The 25,147-nt window shown below is 47.1% G+C and overlaps 1 protein-coding gene across 2 annotated transcripts in view; it reads left to right on the plus strand.

Annotated features, from left to right (window-relative positions):
- TRPC1 (transient receptor potential cation channel subfamily C member 1) overlaps nt 1-25,147 on the plus strand; it is a 136,149-nt gene that overhangs the window by 94,616 nt on the left and 16,386 nt on the right. The window contains exons 9-11 of one of the 2 annotated variants that reach the window (XM_030216470.1): nt 6,504-6,647; nt 16,668-16,843; nt 24,816-25,017. In XM_030216470.1, the coding sequence (XP_030072330.1) occupies nt 6,504-6,647; nt 16,668-16,843; nt 24,816-25,017 (522 nt within the window). Of the gene's footprint in view, nt 1-6,503; nt 6,648-16,667; nt 16,890-24,815; nt 25,018-25,147 lie in introns of those variants that run through there. The other variant, XM_030216471.1, reaches the window with a different exon arrangement.

Below are 25,147 nucleotides of genomic sequence, written 5' to 3' on the forward strand. Positions count from 1 at the left end.
CAGCAAAATTATATTCCATATCATCAAGCTGATCAATCCATAGACTGGTGGGTTGTGTCCATCTACCAGCAGGTGGAGATAGAGAGCAAACTTTTGCCTCCCTATATGTGGTCATGTGCTGCCGGAACCTCCCCAGTATGTTCTCTATCTCAGCAGGTGGTGGTCACACACAGCAGCAGCTCTGGCTAGGCCTCCAAGCCTAATTTTTAGGTTTTGTTGAGGCCTGGGGTTGAGGGCTCTTTTGAGCAAGTGCAAACCTGGTGGTGCCAGGTCCCTCCTTTTCTCCCCCCTCCCGCTGGCTCCGTTTAAAAAAAAAAATAAAAAAATTTTAAACGTCTTTAAAGGCGTTTAATTCGACGTTTCTTTAAACGTTCATTGCAGCTACTCACTGGGACACCATTTCGTTACAGCTCGGAGCGGCAAGCAGGTAATTTTACCTTTTTATAGCGGGCAGGGGGTTCCCCGATTCTTCTCCTCGTGGCAATGGCGTCGGAGGGCGAGGGCGCAAAGGGTCGCTCCCCGGATCACTGGAGCGCTTCTAGAGGGGATGCGGGGGTTTTACAACCTGATTCGCCCTTGATGGGTGATAGTTTAGTGACCGATGAATGTCCCGGTCGTTCCTCCGGCGTGGCGGTTTTTTTCCCGCCATAAACGCCCATCCCCCGCTCCTCGCCTCCGCCATCTTGGCCGGCCACGCGGCTCGGACGGCTTCTTCGTGGGCCGCCCTTGAGGTTGGAGACATTAATGCCATGAACGCCCTTAATTTGGGCGACGGCACAAAAGCGGCTAAAGTTAAGCGCCGTTCTTCCCGCGCGGCTCCTTCACGGAGTTTCGCGCCGGACGCCATTTTGGATGCGCAGCATGTCTCTCCCCCGCTATTGCGAGCGCCGGTTGAGAGTGCGTCTAGGGCTGTTGCCCAGGCTGCGGAAGTGCACAGTCTGGGGGGTTTCTCCCCCGAGTTTGTTTTGCTGCTGCATCAGGCTTTCCTCATGCAAAACGCTGCCCCTGCTCCCTCTTCTGATAAAGAGGTTGAGGTTCCCAGAGGTAAACGCCCTCGGGTTGATTTCCAGGCCTTGGAGGACTTTTGTCTCCTCCGATGTAGATGAGGGCAGCGTGTCTGAGGTCTCCCAACGATCCTTTGCGGATTCCTTGGAGGAGATAGATCCCCGCTCGGATGGAGCGGATGACCCCTCTGCAGCGCGGCTTTTTAGCCCAGAGGATTTGCCCAACCTGTTGTTACAGGCCATGGACACTTTGAAGATTTCCTCTCCGGAGGACGTCTCTCCCTCAGCCCCTGTTGGCTCTGCTATTATGCTGGGGACGAAGCGCCCGCCTAGAACCTTCCACGTGCATGATGCCATGCACACCTTAATTGCGGCTCAATGGGATGTCCCGGAAACGAGCCTTAAAGTGGCTAGGGCTATGTCCCGCCTCTATCCTTTGGCTGTGAGTGAACGTGAGGCCTATCTGTGGCCTACCGTGGATTCTTTAATCACTGCGGTGACTAAGAAAACGGCGTTGCCGGTGGAAGGTGGCACGGCCCTAAAGGACGCCCAAGACAGAAGATTGGAGGCGGCCTTAAGGTCGTCCTTTGAGGCAGCTGCTTTAAGTTTGCAGGCCTCAGTTTGCGGCTCCTATGTGGCCAGGGCGTGCCGGACTATGGTGCAGCGGGCTTCCCCCTCGGATCATTCCTTGAGGGCTGATTGGCCGGCCCTGGAATCGGGCTTAGCCTATTTGGCAGACTTGCTGTATGATGTCTGGAGAGCCTCAGCTAAAGGCATGGCTCAGACAGTCTCTGCGCGGCGGTGGCTTTGGCTGCAACATTGGTCTGCTGACCACGCCTCTAAATCCCGCCTGGCTAGATTGCCTTTTAAAGGCAAGCTGCTCTTTGGGGTCGAGCTGGACAAAATCGTGACCGATCTCGGCACGTCTAAGGGCAAGAAATTACCAGAGGTCAGGGCTCGGGTTAGTACTCGTCCCGGTACCTCCAGAGGACGGTTGCAGGAAGCCCGTCGGTACCGCCCGGGCAAGTCGGGTTCCTCTGCCCCCTCTTCCTTCAAGAGGAATTTCTCCCCCAAGCAGCATTCCTTTCGCAGAGACCGCCGTCCCGGAGGTGCTCCCTCCGGTCCTCCCCCAGGGTCTCGTACCCAATGACGGGGCCTTGTCCTCGTTTCTGGGCGAGTGGACCACTATAACTTCAGACGCGTGGGTGCTGGAAGTCATCAGAGACGGCTACAAGCTAGAGTTCTGCCAACCCTTAAGAGACGGGTTTGTACTCTCTCCCTGCAAGTCTCCGGTCAAGCTGTGGTAGTGCAGCAGACCTTGGACAACCTGATCCGCCTGGGTGCGGTCGTTCCGGTGCCAAAAAATCAGATTGGCAAGGGACGTTACTCCATTTACTTTGTGGTTCCAAAGAAAGGAGGTTCTGTCCGGCCTATCCTCGACCTCAAAGGGGTCAATCGGGCCTGGAAAGTGAGGCACTTTCGCATGGAGACTCTCCGCTCTGTTATAGCGGCAGTGAAGGCAGGAGAGTTCTTGGCTTCCTTGGACATCAAGGAAGCGTACCTGCATATTCCCATCTGGCCTCCTCTCCAACGCTTTCTGCGTTTTACAGTCCTGAGACGACACTTCCAGTTCAGAGCCCTCCCTTTCGGGTTGGCTACTGCTCCGCGGACCTTTTCCAAAGTAATGGGGGTCATAGCGGCCTTCCTGCTAAAGGAAGGAGTACAAGTCCATCCTTATCTGGACGACTGGTTGATCCGAGCCCCCTCTTATGCAGAGTGCGGCAAAGCTATGGACCGGGTAGTTGCTCTTTTGAGCTCCCTGGGATGGATCATCAACTGGAAGAAGAGCCAGCTGCGCCCGACTCAGTCCCTGGAGTATCTGGGAGTTCGATTCGACACCCAAGTGGGCAGAGTGTTCCTGCCAGACAATCGGATTGTCAAGCTTCAGGCTCAGGTGGACTAGTTCCTAGTAGCCTCTCCTATTCGGGCTTGGGACTACGTGCAGCTGTTGGGCTCTATGACGGCCACGATGGAAGTAGTGCCCTGGGCCAGGGCTCATATGAGACCACTACAGCTATCTCTGCTGCTGCGCTGGACTCCGATGTCGGAGGATTATGCTGTGCGCCTTCCCGTGGACCCAGCAGTGCGCAAGGCGCTGAGCTGGTGGACGCAGACAGACAAGTTGTCTGCAGGATTGCCTCTGGTGACCCCAGAGTGGATTGTCGTCACGACAGACGCCTCTTTGATGGGCTGGGGAGCCCACTGCTTGGGAAGGACAGCGCAGGGGCTCTAGTCTCCTGCAGAGGCAAGTGGTCTATTAAGCTCCTGGAACTCAGAGCCATTCGGTTGGTGTTATTGGAGTTCATCCCGGTACTGGTGTTGAAGCCTGTACGGGTCCTGTCGGACAATGCCACGGCTGTGGCCTATATCAACCGCCAGGGAGGTACCAAGAGCGCCTCTCTAGCCAAGGAGGCTATGAGTCTTTGCCAGTGGGCGGAAGTGAACCTGGAGCAGCTTTCAGCGGCCCACATTGCCGGAGTCATGAATGTCAAGGCGGACTTTCTCAGTCGCCATACCTTGGAGCCCGGAGAGTGGCAACTATCTGCTCAGGCGTTCTTGGACATCACGAAGCGCTGGGGCCAGCCGAGCCTAGATCTGATGGCGTCATCGGCCAATTGCCAAGTGCCGCGCTTTTTCAGCAGAGGACGGGACCCTCGATCCCTGGGAGTAGATGCTCTTCTCCAACAGTGGCCGACACAAGAGCTCCTCTATGTGTTCCCGCCCTGGCCCATGTTGGGCAGGGTGCTAGACCGGGTGGCAAAGCATCCCGGCAGGGTAATCCTGGTGGGTCCGGATTGGCCCAGACGTCCCTGGTATGCGGACTTGTTCAGGCTCTCAGTCGACGATCCTCTGCGGCTGTCAGTGGAGCAGGGCCTGGTACATCAGGGTCCCGTGGTGATGAAGGATCCCTCTCCCTTTGGTCTTACGGCCTGGCTATTGAGCGGCAGCGTCTGAGGAAGAAGGGCTTCTCAGACAAGGTCATCGCCACTATGCTGAGAGCGAGGAAGCGCTCTACTTCTACTGCTTACGCCAGGGTTTGGCGTATCTTTGCAGCATGGTGTGAAGCAGGCTCACTTTCTCCCTTCACTGCTCCAATTTCTTCAGTGTTGGCGTTCCTGCAAGAAGGTCTGGAGAAAGGCCTGTCGCTCAGTTCCCTTAAAGTCCAGGTAGCGGCTCTGGCTTGCTTCAGGGGCCGCCTGAAGGGTGCTTCCCTGGCTTCGCAGCCAGATGTGGTGCGCTTTCTCAAGGGAGTTAATCACCTGCGCCCTCCTCTGCACTCAGTGGTGCCTGCGTGGAATCTCAACCTGGTGCTAAGAGCATTGCAGAAGCCGCCTTTGGAACCCTTGTCGAGGGCATCTCTGAAAGACCTGACGTTGAAAGCAGTCTTTTTGGTGGCTATCACTTCAGCCAGAAGAGTTTCCGAGCTCCAGGCGCTCTCATGTCGAGAGCCTTTTCTGCAGTTCACTGAGGCAGGAGTGACTATTCGCACAGTGCCTTCCTTCCTGCCCAAGATTGGTTCTCGCTTCCATGTGAATCAGCAGCTCTGTCTCCCTTCCTTTCGTAGGGAGGACTACCCAGAGGAGTACTCCGCTCTTGAATATCTGGATGTGAGACGAGTCATCATCAGATACTTGGAAGTGACCAATGATTTCCGGAAATCGGATCATCTGTTTGTCCTGTTTGCAGGTCCTCGTAAGGGTCTGCAGGCTGCTAAGCCTACAGTGGCAAGATGGGTCAAGGAAGCCATTGCAGCGGCTTATGTGGCCGCGGGGAAGGTGCCGCCTATCCAGCTGAAGGCTCACTCCACGAGAGCTCAGGCGGCCTCGATGGCAGAGGCCGGATCCGTCTCCTTGGAAGAGATATGCAAGGCGGCAACGTGGGCTTCGGCTCATACATTCTCCAAGCATTACCGTTTGACTGTGGCTGCACGGGCGGAGGCCCGGTTTGGAGCTTCAGTGTTGAGGTCAGGGATTTCTATGTCCCGCCCTGGGTGAGTACTGCTTCGGTACATCCCACCAGTCTATGGATTGATCAGCTTGATGATATGGAAGGTAAAATTATGTATAATCATACCTGATAATTTTCTTTCCATTAATCATAGCTGATCAATCCATAGCCCCTCCCAGATATCTGTACTGTTTATATTCTGGTTGAATTTTAGGTTCAAGTTTAGCCTTCAGTTACTTCAGGAGGACTTCGTGTTCAAGTTCTTCTTTCACTTGGATTCTTCAAGAGTTGAGACGAGTTTGTGTTACAGTGAGCTGCTGCATTCCTCTCCCCTCCGTTTTACGGGGCTGGATTGAGACATAAATTCTGCCGGCACTCCCTCCCGCTTCGTGCGGCTGTAGGGCAGCTGTGTACCCCTCCCGCTTCGGCGGTGTTAGGGTCAGTCAGCTCCTCCCGCGGTTGCGGTTGCAGGATAAGCCAGATCCCCCCGCATCGGCGGGTGTGGTGTCCCTCCCCCGCTCCGCGGGGATGAGCTGGACGGATTCCCCTCCTCCACTTGTGTGGGGATGAGCTGGGTTAATTCCCCTCCCCCGTTTCGGCGGTGGTGAGCTGGGCAGAGTGTCCCTTCGTGGGTGTAATTCTCTAAGTGCTGAGTCCTGCGGATGGAGCTTTGATATCGACATACTGAGGAGTTTCCGGCAGCACATGACCACATATAGGGAGGCAAAAGTTTGCTCTCTATCTCCACCTGCTGGTAGATGGACACAACCCACCAGTCTATGGATTGATCAGCTATGATTAATGGAAAGAAAATTATCAGGTATGATTATACATAATTTTACCTTCACATACCCAGTGAGGCTTCCTCTTTTCTCAGAACTCTCTCTGGAAAGGAATTTGGGACCAGTCTACTGGTGAGTGGAGGAGTAGCTGAAAGGTTGGAGCAGTGGGCTGAGAACCAGGGGAGCCCAGTTCATACCTTACTGCAGTTCATTTGTTATCTTGAGCAAGTCACTTAACCCTCCATTGCCTCAGATGCAGACTCAGATTATGAGCCCTCCAGGGATGGAAAAATACCTATTGTACCTGAATGTACACTGCTTTGATAGCTTGCAATATTTTATTATATACCGCATGCATTGGTGACCTTCTGAATAGGATCTTTCAAAACAGACTTAGAGTTAACAGGATCTGAATTTTCTCACTCATTATCAGATTCTTTTACCTGCTGTTTCTATTTTGATCTGCTGAAGGGAGCTTGTGGAAGCTAATTAAGAAATGTTTCTTTTTTAATGGAGTAAGTGAATATCTCAAATTATTTTGTTGGTTTTATTTCCATTTTTTTCATAAACAGGTGCACATTTTGGAATGTTTATTAGCTAATTATGCTAGCTTTTCTGTACTATTTAAAAAAAAGTAGTAGGGATAGTTTTGAATGTCTTCCTGTTATCATAGTAGTTTGCTGATATTTTCTTTTAATTCTTTTTCTAGCATCATCACATTTCAGACAGGAAGGACTGGGATGCGTTCCATCCAACTCTAGTAGCTGAAGGTCTTTTTGCCTTTGGTAATGTTCTCAGCTACCTAAGACTCTTCTTTATGTACACAACTAGTTCTATCTTGGGGCCACTGCAGGTAAATTATAAATGCTGCTGCTTTACTTTCACCAATTGTGTAAATTATTAATTGGCTCTAAAGTTACAGGCATAGAAACACAGGCGGTGACACATAGCAAGTTATAGCATGGTAGAAGAGCCAAAGGAAATTATTACTACATCTTGTTCAAAAGGGAATTTAAATATCTACAAATAAAAAGAAGAAATCACATATCCGTGTTCATTGCTGATATATTGTTTCGATTTTAAGTTCTAGATGTATCATTTGGACTTGTTAGGTAAACTTCCCAATTATTTTTCCCCACATAGTTTTGATTTGAATAACTGTCAGAATTCTAAATTAGACTTCCAATGGTACTTATAGTCACCATCAGCTAGAGAGATTATTCATACAGTATTTTCCAAAATCAGGCCACCAAGTTCAGATAGTTGCATTTCAGTATGATGTGATATGTCAGTGTTGAAGTGCTATAGTGAATAGCTGCATGGGGGCATTCATGTGAGCAGGCCCTGGGCAGGGTCATATATTTATGCTCAAAACTTAAAGAATATTGTAAGTTGCACACAAAAGTGCCAACATTTAGGTACGCATTTACACCTGTCTTGTGTATGGCGTAAGTGATGGTGCACAAATGCCGACTTATATGCTATCCTATAATGGAATTTGTGTGCCCAAATGCCATAGCGCACAGATTTTTGGCACCTAAATTTTAGTGCCCTTTATAGAATTATCCCCATAACATCTTTTTAAACAAAACAGCTCCATACCTCACAATATACTGTGCACAGAGGTTTTATAATGGCATGTAAACAGTCCCCAAAGTGTTGCCATCATTGTCAAGATCATTACTGTAATTGTCATTAGTCTGACCTCTGTGCATTGCTAGCTTTAAGAAGCTTGACCATGAATACCAGATTTTGTGGGGAGACCAATCTCAATGTCTGGCTAGTCACAAAGCTAGGAGCCTGCTATCAAGGATAAGTGACTAGCTAGTAGGCTCACCCAGTCTTCGCCTTCTCATCTACAAGGAAAACAATGTGCAGGGTGCCGGCAGGACAGGGGGAAATAGAAGGGAGAATGACAGAGAGACCACTTGAAAATGCATTTGTCTTTATTTGCAAAAGACAAGTGTATTTTCAAGCAGTAGGTTAAGAGAACAAAAGTTAGCTGTCATTGACATTGTTAGTGTGGTCAAAGATAAAGGTATTCAGATGTTTGAAACTGAGTAGCAGTCTGAGCCACAAAAGCATCTATGAACTATCTGTTCTTAGTTTTTTTTTGGGAGGGGGGATTGAGTACATAGCTCATTTCTTATAGCTTTGAGGCACTAGCACAGGGGGGGATTGAGTACATAGCTCATTTCTTATAGCTTTGAGGCACTAGCACAGTGTGTAGTCTAGCTGTTGAAGTGCTTGCATTAGAGGTGGTCATAGAGGAATGGTCAAATGCCAATTTCCTTCTTAGAGCGACTAGATTTCTGTACAAGTTGTCACCATTCATGCTGTCTTCTAAATCATATCCTCTCACCAATTTTTGAAGACTTACTGACTCAGATGACAAATGATTTTAAATACATATTCATGTCGGTTTGTAGGAAGAATAGAGTTCTGGTTGTAGCTCGCCAGATGTCCAGAGGTAGTTTTCAGACCTATTCTCCAGCCTAGGTCCAAATAGTCCTTCCTGATATGCTGACAACAGAGACTGATACTAAGTTTCTGGAAAAATATAGCAGTTTGTATTACGTTTATTAAAACTTGGTATACTGCCCTCTCTAGATAATCAGTTTAGGGTGGTTTACAATACATAATTAAAAGAACATAGATAAAACATGAAAGGAATTCCATTAAGATAGGAAAGAGGCAAACAATCCAAGACCATTCATACAAAATTAAATAATCCCTGAAACAAAGAGAACTCGCTATTGCTGGGTGCCAAAAACTCGAGAGAAATACAAAGATTTAAGGAGGGACTTGAAGGTATTAAATGAGGGTTCAGATTGTAAAGACAAAGGAAGGTTGTTCCAAAGTTTTGGACCCAAAAAGTAAAAAACAGTGTGCCAGATAGATTTAAGGTGGGCCAACTTAGGAGCAGGAAGATCTAACCAGTGGGAAAACAATGATCACAGTTGTCTAGAGGGAGCATGTGGAATAGTCAGAGAAGAGAGAACCAGTATGATATGCTCTGTGAACCAGACAATCTTTAAAAAAAAAAAAAAAAAAGCCCTATAAGGAAAGAGCAACAAGTGGAAGTGCAAAAATAGTAGTGTAACATGGTGAAAACATTTAGCCAAGCAGAGAAAACAGGCAGCCAAATTTAGTAATGGTTGGAGTCTCTTCAATTGTGCACCAAGAATACCTGCAAAGACAGAATTACAGCAATCCAGTTTGGAGATTATAAAGGCGTGTACCAGAGTGTGTAGAGAAGCAAAGTCAAAAAAGGAGCAAATAAAGCAAAGTTTACGGAGAGAGCAAAAACTGGATTTCACAACAGAAGAAATGTGCGGGTCAATTGAGGATGACCCCGAGGTATCGGAAAGACTCAACCGGAAGTAGGGGATTATCAAAAAGTGTGAGAGGAAACGGAAGAACCGGAAGAGGTCCAGTGATCCAATAGGCAATAGTCTTGTCCAGATTAAGGATAATTTATGAGCACAGAAGCAGGATTGAGTAGAATGGAGGCAATGCTGAACCTTGGAAAGATGAATCTGGTGGGGGGAAAAGGGGAAACCCAAAAGGATATCATCTGTATAAATGTAAAAGTTTATATTATCTTAGCTAGTAACGTGGAGGGGCATAATCGAACGGCGCCGGACATCTATATGGGCGGCGCCGTAAAGAGCTGTCCCCGACCGTATTATCGAAAAAAATGGCTGGCTATCTTTTGTTTCGATAATACGGTTGGGGCCAGCCAAATGTCAGAGATGGGTGGGTTTCAGATGGCCGGCATCGGTTTTCACTGATATTGGAAACTGAAGCCAGCCATCTCAAACCCGGCCAAATCCAAGGCATTTGGTCGTGGGAGGAGCCAGCATTTGTAGTGCACTGGTCCCCCTCACATGCCAGGACACCAACCGGGCACCCTAGGGGGGCACTGCAGTGGACTTCAAAAGTTTCTCCCAGGTGCATAGCTCCCTTACCTTGGGTGCTGAGCCCCCCAAATCCCCCCCAAAACCCACTCTGCACAACTGTACACCACTACCATAGCCCTAAGGGGTGAAGGGAGGCACCTACATATGTAGGTACAGTGGGTTTTGGAGGGGGTTTGGAGGGCTACCATTTACCACCACAAGTGTAACAGGTAGGGGGGAGGATTGGCCTGGGTCCACATGCCTGAAGTGCACTGCACCTACAAAAAACTGCTCCAGGGATCTGCATACTGCTGTGATGGAGCTGGGTATGACATTTCAGGCTGTCATAGAGGCTGGCAAAAAAATGTTTTGTAAAAATTTTTTTTTGGGGTGGGAGGGGGTTGGTGACCACTGGGGGAGTAAGGGGAGGTCATCCCCGATTCCCTCCGGTGGTCATCTAGTCAATTGGGGCACTTTTTTGAGGCTTGGTCCTAAAAATAAATGGACCAAGTGAAGCCGGCTAAGTGCTCGTCAGAGCCGGCCATCTTTTTTCCATTATCGGCCGAAGCCGGCCATCTCATAACCACGCCCCCGTCCCGCCTTCCATACCCTTACAAAACACCCTGTTTAACTTTGACCGGCTCTGCAACGGAAAGCAGTTGGAGCAGGCCAAAATCGACTTTTCATTATACCGATTTGGCCGGGTTTATGAGATGGCCGCCCATCTCCCGATTTGTGTCGGAAGATGGCCGGCGATCTCTTTCGAAAATAAGCTGGATAGTAACATAGTAGATGATGGCAGAAAAAGACCTGCATGGTCCATCCAGTCTGCCCAACAAGATAAACTCATATGTGCTACTTTTTGTTTATCCCTTACCTTGATTTATATGTGCCATTTTCAGGGCACTGACCGTAGAAGTCTTGCCCAGCACTAGCCCCACCTCCCAACCACCAGCCCCACCTCCCCCCACCGGCTCTGCCACCCAATCTCGGCTAAGCTTCTGAGAATCCATTCCTTCTGAACAGGATTCCTTTATGTTTATCCCATGCATGTTTGAATTCCGTTACCGTTTTCATCTCCACCATCTCCCACGGGAGGGCATTCCAAGTATCCACCACTCTCTCCGTGAAAAAAATACTTCCTCACATTTTTCTTGAATCCGCCCCCCCTTCAATCTCATTTCATGTCCTCTAGTTCTACCGCTTTCCCATCTCCGGAAAAGGTTCGTTTGCGGATTAATACCTTTCAAATATTTGAACGTCTGTATCATATCACCCCTGCTTCTCCTTTCCTCCAGGGTATACATGTTCAGGTCAGCAAGTCTCTCCTCATACGTCTTGTAACGCAAATCCCATACCATTCTCGTACCTTTTCTTTGCACCGCTTCAATTCTTTTTACATCCTTAGCAAGATACGGCCTCCAAAACTGAACACAATACTCCAGGTGGGGCCTCACCAACGACTTATACAGGGGCATTAAAACCTCTTTTCTTCTGCTGGTCACACCTCTCTCTATACAGCCTAGCAACCGTCTAGCTACGACCACCGCCTTGTCACACTGTTTCGTCGCCTTCAGATCCTCAGATACTATCACCCCAAGATCCCTCTCCCAGTCCATATATATCAGACTCTCACTGCTTAACACATACGTCTCCTGTGGATTTCTAATAAGTGCATCACTTTGCATTTCTTCACATTGAATTTTAATTGCCACACCTTAGATCAGTCTTCTAGCTTCCGCAGATCCTTTTTCATGTTTTCCACTGCCTCCCGGGTGTCCACTCTGTTACAAATCTTAGTATCATCCGCAAAAAGGCAAACTTTACCTTCTAACTCTTTGACAATGTCACTCACAAATGTATTGAACAGAATTGGCCCCAGCACAGATCCCTGAGGCACTCCACTACTCACCTTTCCCTCATCCGCGCGAATTCCATTAATCACCACCCTCTGGCTTCTGTCCGTCAACCAGTTTCTAATCCAGTTCACCACGTCAGGTCCTATCTTCAGCCCATCAAGTTTATTCAAGAGCCTCCTGTGGGGAACCGTGTCAAAAACTTTGCTGAAATCTAAGTAGATTACGTCTATAGCACGTCCCTGATTCAATTCTCCGGTCACCCAGTCAAAGAATTCAATGAGATTCATTTGGCACGATTTACCTTTGGTAAAACCATGTTGTCTCGGATCTTGCAACTTATTGGCTTCCAGGAAATTCACTATCCTTTCCTTCAGCATTGCTTCCATTTCTTTTCCAATAACTGAAGTGAGGCTTACCGGCCTGTAGTTTCCAGCTTCTTCCCTATCACCACTTTTGTGAAGAGGAACCACATCCGACGTTCTCCAATCCCACGGAACCTCTCCCGTCTCCAAGGATTTATTAAACAAATCTTTAAGAGGACCCACCAGAACCTCTCTGAGCTCCTGTTCCTTGCCAAATCCAAAGGTCACTATTCCATCCTCATCCTCCTCGACCTATCTGCCGCCTTTGACACCGTCAATCATAAGTTACTTCTCGACACACTGTCCTCATTTGGATTCCAGGGCTCCGTCCTTTCCTGGTTCTCCTCGTATCTTTCCCAACGCACCTTCAGAGTATTTTCTAATGGCTCTTCTTCCACCCCCGTCCCGCTCTCTGTCGGGGTCCCTCAAGGATCTGTCCTTGGACCGCTTCTTTTCTCGATATACACCTCTTCCCTGGGCTCGTTGATCTCATCACATGGATTCCAGTACCATCTCTATGCTGATGACACCCAGCTTTACCTCTCCACTCCCGACATCACAGTCGAAACCCAGGCCAAAGTTTCGGCCTGCCTTTCCGACATCGCTGCCTGGATGTCCAACCGGCATCTGAAACTGAACATGGCTAAGACTGAGCTCCTCGTCTTTCCACCCAAACCCTCTTCTCCTCTTCCCCCACTTTCCGTCTCTGTTGACAACGCCCTCATCCTCCCTGTCACTTCAGCCCGCAATCTCGGAGTCATTTTTGACTCCTCCCTCTCCTTCTCTGCCCATATCCAGCAGACAGCTAAGACCTGTCGCTTCTTTCTCTATAATATTAGCAAAATTCGCCCATTCCTTTCTGAACAGACCACCCGAACCCTCGTCCACTCGCTCGTTACCTCTCGTCTTGACTATTGCAACCTTCTCCTCGCTGGCCTCCCGCTTAGCCACCTATCCCCCCTTCAATCTGTCCAAAACTCCGCCGCACGTCTTATCTACCGCGTGAACCGATACTCTCATATCACCCCTCTCCTCAAGTCGCTTCACTGGCTCCCGATCCGCTACCGTATACAATTCAAGCTTCTCCTATTGACCTTCAAGTGCACTCAATCTGCAGCCCCCCATTACCTCTCTACCCTCCTCTCCCCGTATGTTCCCACCCGTAACCTCCGCTCTCAGGACAAATCACTCCTATCTGTACCCTTCTCCACCACCGCTATCTCCAGACTCCGCCCCTTCTGCCTCGCTTCACCTTATGCCTGGAACAGACTTCCTGAGCCCATACGCCGTGCACCCTCCCTGCCCATTTTCAAGTCCTTACTCAAGGCCCATCTCTTCTCCCTTGCTTTTGGCGCCTAACCACCTTCCCCATTCCTGATACCTACACTGACTACATAGCTTATTACCTTTAGATTGTAAGCTCTCTTGAGCAGGGACTGTCCTTCCCCTTGTCTAAACTTGTACAGCGCTGCGTAACCCTGGCAGCGCTATAGAAATGCTAAGTAGTAGTAGTAGTCCTTAGTAAATACTAATATAACACGGGTTCCTATTAATTAGGCTGGTATTTCCTATAGCTAAGCATAAGATCAACAACAGCAAAAACAGAACAATTAGACAAGATATCAATTGTTGGCTCAGCTCACACTTACACGCAATAAATTGCTTTTAATATAGCCCAAGTAGTAGAAGAAATATAAACATCTTACAGTCCAGTGCAGCTGTGGCTTTCTCCAGATACTGCGAACCCTCCAGACAATGTAACCCCTTTTGGCTTTAACTCACTAACATGCCACAGGAATCCCGGGGGGAGGATGAGCGAGTGAGCGTGAAGGCAAGAGAAAGTTCTTCTCAGAAAGTTTCTTGAAAAAAAGATAAGAAGCAAGTGTGTGTGTCTGTCTGTCCATTCTGTCTCCCAGCCATCCTCCTTTTCTTTCAGTTCCATGGCTGAACACATGGGGGCTCATTTTCAAAGCACTTAGACTTACAGAGTTCCATAGGTTACTATCCTGCTTATAATCGAACGAGAAAAATGCCCAAGTTCCGACCTAAATCGGGAGATGGACGTTTATTTCACAAAAACGAATAACATGGTATAATCGAAAGCCAAACTTGGACGTTTTCAACTGCACTCCATCGTGGAAGTTGACGGGGGCATGTCGGAGGCGTGGTGAAGGCGGGACTGGGGCATGGTTATCACCCGAACAGAGATGGGCGCCTTTCGCCGTTAATGGAAAAAAGTATGTGTTTGTAGCTAGAATTTAGGGCACTTTTCCTGGACCCTGTTCACGAATAAGGCCCCAAAAAGTGCCCTAAATGACCAGATTACCACCAGAGGGAATCGGGGATGACCTCCCCTGACTCCCCCAGTGGTCACTAACCCCCTCCCACCACAAAAAATGATGTTTCACAACCTTTTATTTTCACCCTCAAATGCCATACCCACCTCCCTGGCAGCAGTATGCAGGTCCCTGGAGCAGTTGTTAGGGAGTGCAGTGGACTTCAGGCAGGTGGACCCAGGCCCATCTCCCCCTACCTGTTACAATTGTGCTGCTTAATACTTAGTCGTCCAACCCCCCCAAACCCACTGTACCCACATGTAGGTGCCCCCTTCACCCCTTAGGGCTATAGTAATGGTGTAGACTTGTGGGCAGGGGGATTTGGGGGGCTCAACACACAAGGGAAGGGTGCTATGCACCTGGGAGCTCTTTTACCTTTTTTTTTGTTTTTGTAAAAGTGCCCCCTAGGGTGCCCGATTGGTGTCCTGGCATGTGAGGGGGACCAGTGCACTACGAATCCTGGCCCCTCCCACGAACAAATGCCTTGGATTTATTCGTTTTTGAGCTGGGCGCTTTCATTTTCCATTATCGCTGAAAAGCAAAAATGCCCAGCTCACAAATTGTCGAATAAAACATGGACGTCTATTTTTTTTCAAAAATACGGTTCGGTCCGCCCCTTCACGGACCCGTTCTCGGAGATAAACGCCCATGGAGATAGACGTTTTTGTTCGATTATGCCCCTCCATGTATCTTTATAAGTCTATGCTTTGAAAATACGCCTCATGGTCTCCATACTATCTCTGCCATTGATGACATGAACATAAGCGTTGCCATACTGGGACAGATCAAAGGTCCATCAAGCCCAGCATCCTGTTTCCAACAGTGGCCAAACCAGATTATACAAGTACCTGGCAAGATCCCAAAACAGTACAATACATGTTATGCTGCTTATCCTAGAATAAGCAGTGGATTTTCCCCAAGTCCATCTTAATAATAGCTTATGAACTTTTCTTTTAGGAAGTTATCCAAACCTTTTGTAAACCCTGCTAAGCTAACAGCCTTTACCACATTCTCTGGCAAACAATTTCAGAGTTCAATTACACGTTGAGTGAAGAAATATTTTCTCTGATTTGTTTTAAATTTAGTACTTTGTAGCTTCATTGCGTGCCTCCTAGTTTTTGGAAACAGTAAACAAGCGATTCACGTCTACTTGTTCCACTCCACTCATTATTTTATAGATGTCTGTCATATCTCCCCTCAGCCATCTTTTCTCCAAGCTGAAGAGCCCTAGCTGCTTTAGCCTTTCTTCATAGGGAAGTCATCCCATCCCCTTTATCATTTTCGTCGCCCTTCTCTGTACCTTTTCTAATTCCACTATATCTTTTTTGAGATGCGGTGACCAGAATTGCACACAGTATTCGAGGTACTGTCGCATCATGGAGCGATACAAAGGCATTATAACACTCTTATTTTTGTTTTCCATTCTTTTAATACCTAATAATTCCTAATACGTTCATCATGCTGACATAGCCAATCCGAGTAAGTCTTTCTCAATGTGGGTCACCAAGGAACCATGCCACTGATGTACTCATGACGACAAACCTTCACTGGAATGCCATGTGTTAGTTTAAGTAGGAGCTTTGTAGAGATCATGTTTGTCTACTGACAGCAACAGATTGGATGGATAGAACCAGCCCATGGCAAGGAATAAACATGAGAGCAGTATGTCTTAATTCACCTTTGTCCTAGATACCAGGACTGCAGTAGTGAATCCTTATGTAGAAATCCATCTTGATTTGCTGAATTTGGTTCTGTGCTGCGCATGAATTAGAGGTCCCATATGCCTCACAGGTTTTCTCTCTCCTGAATTTCTGCTGTCCTTTGTGGACCGTGTTAGCTCTCCCATTCCAGTTTAACATGCCCGTGGTATTTAGCCAATTAATTTTTCTTTCTATACATAATAAAAATGTAAAAAATGTATAATAGCATGCTCATGAACATGCTAAATCATTATGCATCTTAACTTTTTTGTGAACGCACATTAAGCTGTATTTGGTTTTTAATGCTAATGTTTAATGATATATTAGTAGCTGGAATCCAAGAAATATGTTTCCCAAGACCTCTTTGAAGTTTGGGCATATTTATAACTATTTGACAAAGTTGTAGTAATACATTGTGGATTGTCTTGAACAGGTGTGAATTCAGTCTGTTATTTCATTCTCTGTCTGTTGATTACACCATTTTCACATTTATGACAATCCATCTTGAACAGACTTGGGTTTCACAGTTAGCAGTGGAAAATATTTGGTCCATTTCCACAAAATTACTCTCAAGTACAATACTTTAGACAAACACATATTTCTCTGAATAGGGGCTTAGATCTATAAGAATAATTATCAGATAATATGTTTTACTCCTTTAGGAGGGGAAAGAAAAAAAGCTGAATAATTATGAAAATTTCTTGCATTTTACAGATTTCAATGGGGCAGATGCTGCAAGACTTTGGAAAGTTCCTGGGGATGTTCCTTCTGGTTTTCTTCTCATTCATCATTGGTTTGACCCAGCTGTATGACAAAGGATATACTACCCAGGAAACAAAGGACTGCGAAGGAATCTTCTGTGAACAGCAGAACAATGACACATTTCACTCGTACTTTTTTTTTGGTGTTTTGCACATTTTCATTATAGAAAAAGTAGTAAGACTGGGTGCTACTTAAGCTATCTTTTGCTTACATTCAGTGGCGTAGCCAGACAGCCAATTTTGGGTGGGCCTGAGCACAGAGTGGGTGGGCACAAAATTTTCTCACTCCCCCAGCACTTCCCAATTCAAAATATAAATACTTTAGCAGATGAGGATCCCCAATCTCTGTCAGCTGAAGGCCTCCAGTAAAGATGGCCAGAACTCCTCTCCACCAAGCCCAGTAGGCAGCAGCAACTCCTCGAGCCACTGATGCCAGCACCCCATACATGCTTAGTTGTCAGTGGTTCCAGGATGCTGCCCCCATCTGCCAAGCTCAGTAGAAGAAGGCATCTCTGGCCAGCTTCAGAAGAGACCCCAGCTAGTAGGGTTTGGGAATCCCCACTAGCTACAGCAAGGGTCAGGGCTGCCGTTAGCCATGCTGGTGACCAGGGCAGAAAATGAAGCTCCTCCCCCAATTCCCTCTCCTCTCCAATCTCCTCATCTGCAGTTAAAGTCACACTGACAGACCCTCACAAATTAGAAATAAAAATATATAGACAAAATTGAACTGGGAACCTCAGCATGTACTGCAACACTGGAGAAAAAAAACCCAAAACAAAACAAAAGCACATTTCCTTTTCTACTTAACACAATAAAAAGACATCCGCTATGCACATTTCCCAAAGTTAACATATTCCATTTGAAACATTCAAAGTAAAATGATTTTCCTACCTTTATTGTCTAGACATTTTATTTTTCCATCGTGTTGGTTCCAATTTCTCTTTCCCGCTTTCCTGTCTGTCTTCTGCTAATTCTTCAAGCGGTTGACCATTTGTCTTTTTTCTCCTGTTGTTTTATTTCCTCTCTACACCTACCTCTGAAATATTGATCCTTCCATTTTAGCTCTTTCCTGCCTCTGTACACACAAATTTCATCCTCTTTCTAAATCTTTTCTGTCTTTTTACTTTTCAGATATCTATTACATTTCCATCTCCTTTCACCCACTAGCTCTCCCATTCCCTTCCATCTACGCGCCATTACCATATTTCTACCCCCTGTGATCACTATTCTCTCATTTTTTCCTTGCCATCTCCACTCCCTGGGCCTCTTCCCCATTCCCAGTGTCTCCCTCCCTCCACCCTTCCAGTCCAGCATCTGTTCCCTCTTTCTACCCTCCTCACCCTTGTAGCCTGATATTTCCCTATCCCTTTTACCTCCCACCACCAGCATCTTCTTGTCCCATCTCTCTCCCCTCCCCCATTGTACAGCATTTTCCCCTTTCTCTTCCCTACCATCCATTGTCTATCTTCTCTCCCTGGATCCATCTTCCCTCTTTCTCCCCTCCCCCACTTGTGCATCTCTCCTTTCCTCTCCTCTTCTCCACCTTCATGTCCAACTTTTCTCCCTCTCCCTGCCTTGAGCCCCTGCTTTAACATCTCTCTACCCCCCTCCCACACCCACCACCATCTCTCCATCCTTCTTTCCCTCACCTCAATGCCATGTTCAACATTTCCCCTCTCATCGCTCCCTCCCTTCCACTGCCATGTCCAACACGTTTTTTTCTCTCATGCCCTTTCCCTCCCTCTCCCCATCCCACCCATATCCAACAATTCTCCCTCTCTTTCCCCTTGCAGCATCTCTCCGTCCCTCCCCCACCTAGCTGTACCCTGTTTCACTCCCTCATCCTCATCCCAACAGTGCTCCTGTCTTTTCCCACCCCCACCCCCAGACACACACACACACACACAAACCACCCGCCCACCAGCATGCTGCAGTTTTGTTTCCCTCCCTTTCCCCAGCCACCTCTCACTGACACGCTGGTTGCAGCATTTCTTTCCCTTGGTCCTACTCCTGCTGTCTGCTTTCTCCACCCCGGAGGTCTGGGAGGGTCTGGGCCTCGGATCACTGTCGGACCTTGACTCCTCCTTCGGTCTCGACTGGGGCTGATCTGGGCACCGCGTGGTCGTGTGACTGCGGGGCCTGCAGCATCTGATTACTGTGCTTCCTGGTTCGCGCCGCTGGCTGGAGCAACGGAGAGGTGAGAGGCGGGCGGTGCGAGTCGCGAGGTGCGGAGCAGCGAGATCAACGGGACGCCACGTAGCAGATGTTCTTCCTCCACTCCGCTCCGCAGCACAGCAGAGTTGTTAGTTCTTCTGCCTGCTTATCTGTAGCGAATCTGCGTGTTGTCTGCTGCTGCGACTGCTTCCTCTGCGCTGGCCCCGCCTCTTAGAGCAGCAGACAGCCCTGGCAACGTGCGGATCCGCTGCAGATAAGCAGCAGAAGAACTAACAACTCTGCCAAAGATGATGACAACGGAGCGGAGCAGCAGCGTAGCGGCAGGATGGACCCGGTACCGTGCCGCTTTGATGTAGACTGCGGTGCTGCCCAAAGGGGAGGGCGGGCCCGAGGGAAAGAAGTCCTGCAGCGTGCACCGTTGCTGGGTGGGCCTGAGCCCAAAGTGGGTGGGCCCAGGCCCACCCGTGGCTACGCCCCTGCTTACATTATTAAGGAGAAATTAGATCTTACCTGCTAATTTTGCTTTCCTTTAGTTCTGCTAGACAGGCACAGATGTTTATGCATGTCTACCAGCAGATGGAGACTGAGAACCACTGAGTTTCAAGTAAGCCTATAAGTGAGCTCTGCAGTCCCTTGAAAATCAGTTCTTGAATAGCAAAGCAGAAAAACTTCCCCAAAAAAAAGAGAAAAAGAAAAAAAAAATCTCTATACATTCATTCCTCTCAGGCAACAGTGCCCATCTCCAAGAAGCCAGACCTCTGTTTCTGTTGCTGCCTAGAGCTGATATAAAATATCAGCGCAGCATGGACCATCCCTCAAGGTGGACCTGACATTCACTTTATGTATTCATGCAGTTGATTTTCTTTTTTTTACACATCCAGTATCTTAACAAAAACCCTTCACAGCCCTGCTCACACGCCTGCAAGGGAACCAAGAGTAACCATTGCCAGAGGGAAGACAGACAGCAGCAGAGTAAGTCTAACAGAGTGGGCTCTGTGTCAGTCTAGAGGGACTAAAGGAAAACAAATTAGCAGGTAAGATCTAATTTCTCCTTCCATAGCGTCCCTCTAGACTGACACAGATGGGAAGTGCCAAAGCAGTGGACATTAAGGGTGGGACCCCTGAAGCCCTGCTTCCAAAATCCTTGCCCTAAGTGTCTCATCCTGATGAGCCTGCACATCTAATCTGTAGTGATGCGCAAACGAATGCAGTGAAGACCAAACTGCTGCCTTACAGATATGGAGAGGCAAAACTAGAGTGCTGTGCCCACACAGCCACTTGAGCTGTGGTAGAATGAGCCCTGAAGGATAATGGAATCGACCTACCCTTAAGCAAATATTCCAATACCACTGCTTCCTTAATCCACCAAGCAGTAGTTGCCATGGAAGCCACCTTCCCATTAATAGGACCACCAAGAAGCATGAACAACCTGTCCGACCGATGACACTCCTCAGTAACTCACAGATACTTATGGAGGATCCTCTGGACATCCAAACAATGTAAATGCCTCTGCGCTTCTGACCTGGCATGCTCGCTGAGCACCAGCAGGGAAATTGATTGATTGACATGAGTCTAAAGAGAATCCACAAAAAGTGGAGAACTCAATAGATCCCAAGAGGCGTGAAATGAAAAATAAAAAAGGTGGGAATATAAGCCAGGCTATCCAAAGAATGGAACCAAATTATCTTTTAAAAAACCAAAGTTTAATAATTTCCAAACAAATAGTAATGTAACAATCACACATTAAAAATGACTCGACACAACGTTGTGTTTTGGCTGAATAGGCCTACATCAGGAGTCTATAAACATAAACAAACAATACAGTAAATAAATAAATTAAGCATAAAAAAATAATAATAATATACAGTAAAAATTATACTGAAAGAGGAACATATATAGATTATCAAAAAGATTAAAAAAAACCACCATACAAATGCAAGAAGCAAAATTCTATTAGCATAAAGCCAATTGAGAACTATACATGTGTATATATATATATATATATATATATATATATATATATATATATATATATGCCAAATAATATGTTAAACGAACATACTCAGGAAAGGAACATTAAATAAATAAAAAGAAGCAAAAAATGCAAAAACATGATGAAACAAAGAAACTAATTGAAATATACATACATGGGGATAAAGGAAAAATTAAATGAAAAAAACTAACCTTATTAATCAAGTTGAAATTGAATATAACACATCAAAGGAATCTCAAAACACAGATAAAAGATTCCAAAGATCTGCAGATGAGATCTTAAAAATGGTCTATAGAAGACAGAGAAAAAAATTTTTTTAGAAGACAGAGAAAAAAATCCATATAATCACGTGAGTGATTAACATTCACGAGACAATAAATATGTTTTAACCGTTTGGTCACGCCAAGCAATTTAAATGAATGAATAGAGGAAAGCCAAAGAAAAAGAGTCACGTGGTCTATCTATTTAGCCTTTTTCCAGCACTGGTCCGTGATTGACATGAAACAGACACCACCTTAGGGAGGAAGGAATGAACTAATCTGAGCTCCACCTTATCCATGAAAAACAGCAGAAAGGGCCTGCAACTTGGAAATTAGTGCGCCAAAGTCAAAGCCATCAGAAAAACAGTCTTCAAAGTTGGATCGTTCAGAGTACAACCAGACAAGGCTCAAAGGGTGCCGTCACCAAGATGACTAAACCAGATTCAATTCCAAGATGGACGGACAGGAGGACGAATCATTCTCACTCTCCGAAGGAAATGCACCACATCAGGATAAGCCACCAGAGATTTACCCTGGACGAGGCCCCAAAAACACGCCAGGGCCGCCACCTGCACCTTAAGAGTAAACAAAGCCAGAACCTTGTCCAAACCAGCCTGCAAAAAATCTAGAATCTACTGCAATGACGCTTTGAAAGGTTCAACCTGATGGGTTTCACACCAGTCCTCAAAAATATGCCACATGCGCACATAAGCGAGGGAGGTTGACTGCTTCTTTGAATGCAAGAGCCTTTTTTTCTTAAACGTGCCCTCTCAAGAGCCAAGCCATACGTGAGAACTGAGCTGGATCTGCCATCTGCACAGCAGTCCTTGAGACAGCAGATCTTCTGCCCGAAGTAGATGGAGTGGCTCCTCCACCAGAAGGCGCACCAGTTCCCCATACTACCGTCTTCTTGGCCAATCTGGAGTCATCAGGACTACTTGTTCTTCATGATGCTCTATCTCCTGAATGACTCTGCCTATCAGAGGCCATGGAGGAAACGCCTAGAGAAGGCCTGTCCCGGGCCACACCTGTACCAGAGCATCCAGATCTTCCATGAGGCAGTCTCTCTTCCTGCTGAAGAATCAAGGAACATTGGTATTACGTGAGGTCACCATTAAGCCAATGATGGGAAGGCCCCACTCGTCCACAATGAGGACGAAGGCCACCTGACTCAGTCTCCTGGATCCAAGAGATTTCTGCTGAAGAATTCTGCCTGCACGTTGCTCATATCTGTCATGTGCGTGGCCGAAAGGGCCTCCAGATGATGTTTCACCCAGGATATGAGAAGTGCTGCCTCCAAGGCTACAGGTTGACTCCTCATGACCACTTGATAATTCACATAAGCCACCGCCGTATCATTGTCCAACAGCACCCACACAGCCTTGCTGCGGAGGAGATCCTGGAACGAGAGCAATGCCAGCTGAATTGCCGTGGTCTCCAACACATTGATTGACTAGCTGGCCTCTTCTGTCGACCTCTGGCCTTGAGCCACTCGCCTCGCACATTTAGCCAAGCAGAGAAATCAGGCAGCCAAATTCTGTAATGTTTGGAGTCTCTTCACTTGTGCACCAGGAATCACAGCAATCCAGTTTGGAGAGACTGGCACCTGTCATTACCACGGTCCATTGAGGGGGTTTCAGACTTGTTCCCCCTGAAAGATGACTCTCCACTAGCCACCAACGCAGGCTGCACCTTGCCAGCCCCCACTGAGGAACCCTGACCTCAAAGGCCAGACTTAGGGGATCACTAGGAAAGAAGAACCACCTGAAGAGGTATATGAGCCCTGGCCTACTGCACTACCTCCAGTGCAGTTGAAAACCCAGCCCAGGACCTGCACCACTCTGGATGTGATCCTGATACTCCCCTGGAAGGACTTTGCCCTGATAAGCCAGTCATTCAGATAAGGGTGAACCAAGATACCTTCTTTTCGAAGAGCTGCTGCCACCACTGCCATCATCTTGGAAACGTGGAAGCAGTAGCTAAACCAAAGGGGATCATACAAAACTGATAATGCCACCTCAAAACTGTGAAGTGAAGGAATTGCTGGTGAACCTGGTGAATAGGAATGTGCAGGTATTCCTCCCTCAGATCCAGAGACATGAGAAAGTCTCTGGGCTGGACTGCTACAATGAACGATTTGAAGGTCTCTGAGCAAAACGAGGGCACTCAAAGGGCACGATTCATCCCTTTAAGTCCAGAATGGATTGGAAAGATCTGCCTTCTTGGGGACCACAAAGTAAATGGAATAATGACCTTTGCCTCTCTCCTTACTTGGAACTGAAACCACGGCTCGCAGACGGACCGGCTGTTGAAGTGTCTCGGACCGCTTTTACCTTCTGCTGGGCATGATGGGAACTCCAGGGTGTAACTGTTCTGAATAATCTTGAGCATCCATTAGTCTGAGGTAATCTGGGTGTACCTTCGATAAAAGTTGCACAATGGCGCCCATAGAAATTGGAGGCTGGACACCTACACCGTTATTGGGCAACCCATCCAGGGGTGAAAGGCGAGAGCCTGGAAACCCGATCCCCTCCCCAAAAGGACTGCACTTTGAAAGAAACTAGTATGTTGGAAACCATCCCCTCTCTCGTGGTGATACCAACAAGCCTCATGAAATATACCAGAAGAGCCTTTGCCATCTGCCTTAGGCTTGTTCTCTGGGAGATGAGGAAACCTTTGTCACCCTCAGATTCTTGACCAGCTTGTTGAACTCCTCTCCAAACAAAAAAGATCCACAGAAAGGAAACTTGCCAAGCTTAGATTTAGAAGCTGCATCCACCGTCCAGCCCCACAGCCATAATGAACGCCTAGCCACCACACAGAGAACCATGGACTTAGCTCCGGAGAAAGGACCGTGAGGAGACAAACCCCAAAATGGAAATAAAGGAGCAGGAGAAAACCCGACAACGCTGTGAGGAGCAGGTTGCAAGGAATGACCACACAACGGTGAGATACTACAGCACTTTCCTTGCTTTTTAAAAATATTTAACTGTAGGCAAACCCCTCAAGCTCTCGTCTGTCTGCCACCAGACAGAAAGGCAAACCAAGGCACCAGTCCACAAAGGCTCTCTCAAAAAAGAGCAACAGAGAGGAGGGGGGGCGGGGAGGGACCCTAGCACCCTGGGGCGAAAGACCCTCGTGAGCCTCTACTCCAGTTCAGCAGAAGGGAGAGACACATGGAGAGGATTTAAAATATATATATATTTGCACCCCACCCAACCAAGTAAGGCATAAAAATAGAAAAATTCCCTTAGGGCCTACACCCTACCGGCTTACCACTGCTGAGGCTGAGAATAGACTGATTTTCAAGAGACTGCACAGCTCACTTATAGGCTTGCTTGAAACTCAGTGGTTCTTGGTCTTCATCTGCTGGTAGACATGCATAACCCATCTGTGCAGTCTGGAGGGACGCTATAGAATCACAATTTATGTTCTCTGTTCCCTTTTCAATATATTGTTTTAGTGGTCATTTTTCTCAGATGGCTGTGGTGCATAGGGAAATAAATAGTATTAAGTGGCATGTTTTAAGAATTAACATTAAAGTAGTCCATTCAAAACAGTGAGTGAAAGTAGTATATTTAAACTTCGAATTTACATTTGTTTTAGATGATTACTTTGGACTACATGCGCAGTCTGTTTACTAGTGCTTTAATTTTGTCTTCTCTTTCTACAGGTTCATCGGCACTTGCTACGCTCTCTTTTGGTACATCTTTTCCCTTGCACACATTGCACTGTTTGTCACCAGGATCAGCTATGGTGAAGAACTACAGTCCTTTGTGGGAGCTGTTATTGTTGGCACATATAATGTTGTGGTCGTGATAGTTCTGACTAAATTGTTGGTTGCAATGCTGCATAAAAGTTTTCAGTTGATCGCTGTAAGTGGGTTCTCAGATTATCCTAAAACTCTGCTGTGAATATGTATTTAAACAAATGCAGATATTTAAGAATTAAGAACTTTGTTGAATTATTTTCTTTTGGTCAGATTTAACATGCATGTACTACTTA

This window comes from Microcaecilia unicolor, chromosome 10 (assembly GCF_901765095.1).
Source record: "Microcaecilia unicolor chromosome 10, aMicUni1.1, whole genome shotgun sequence".
Classification (NCBI taxonomy): domain Eukaryota; kingdom Metazoa; phylum Chordata; class Amphibia; order Gymnophiona; family Siphonopidae; genus Microcaecilia; species Microcaecilia unicolor.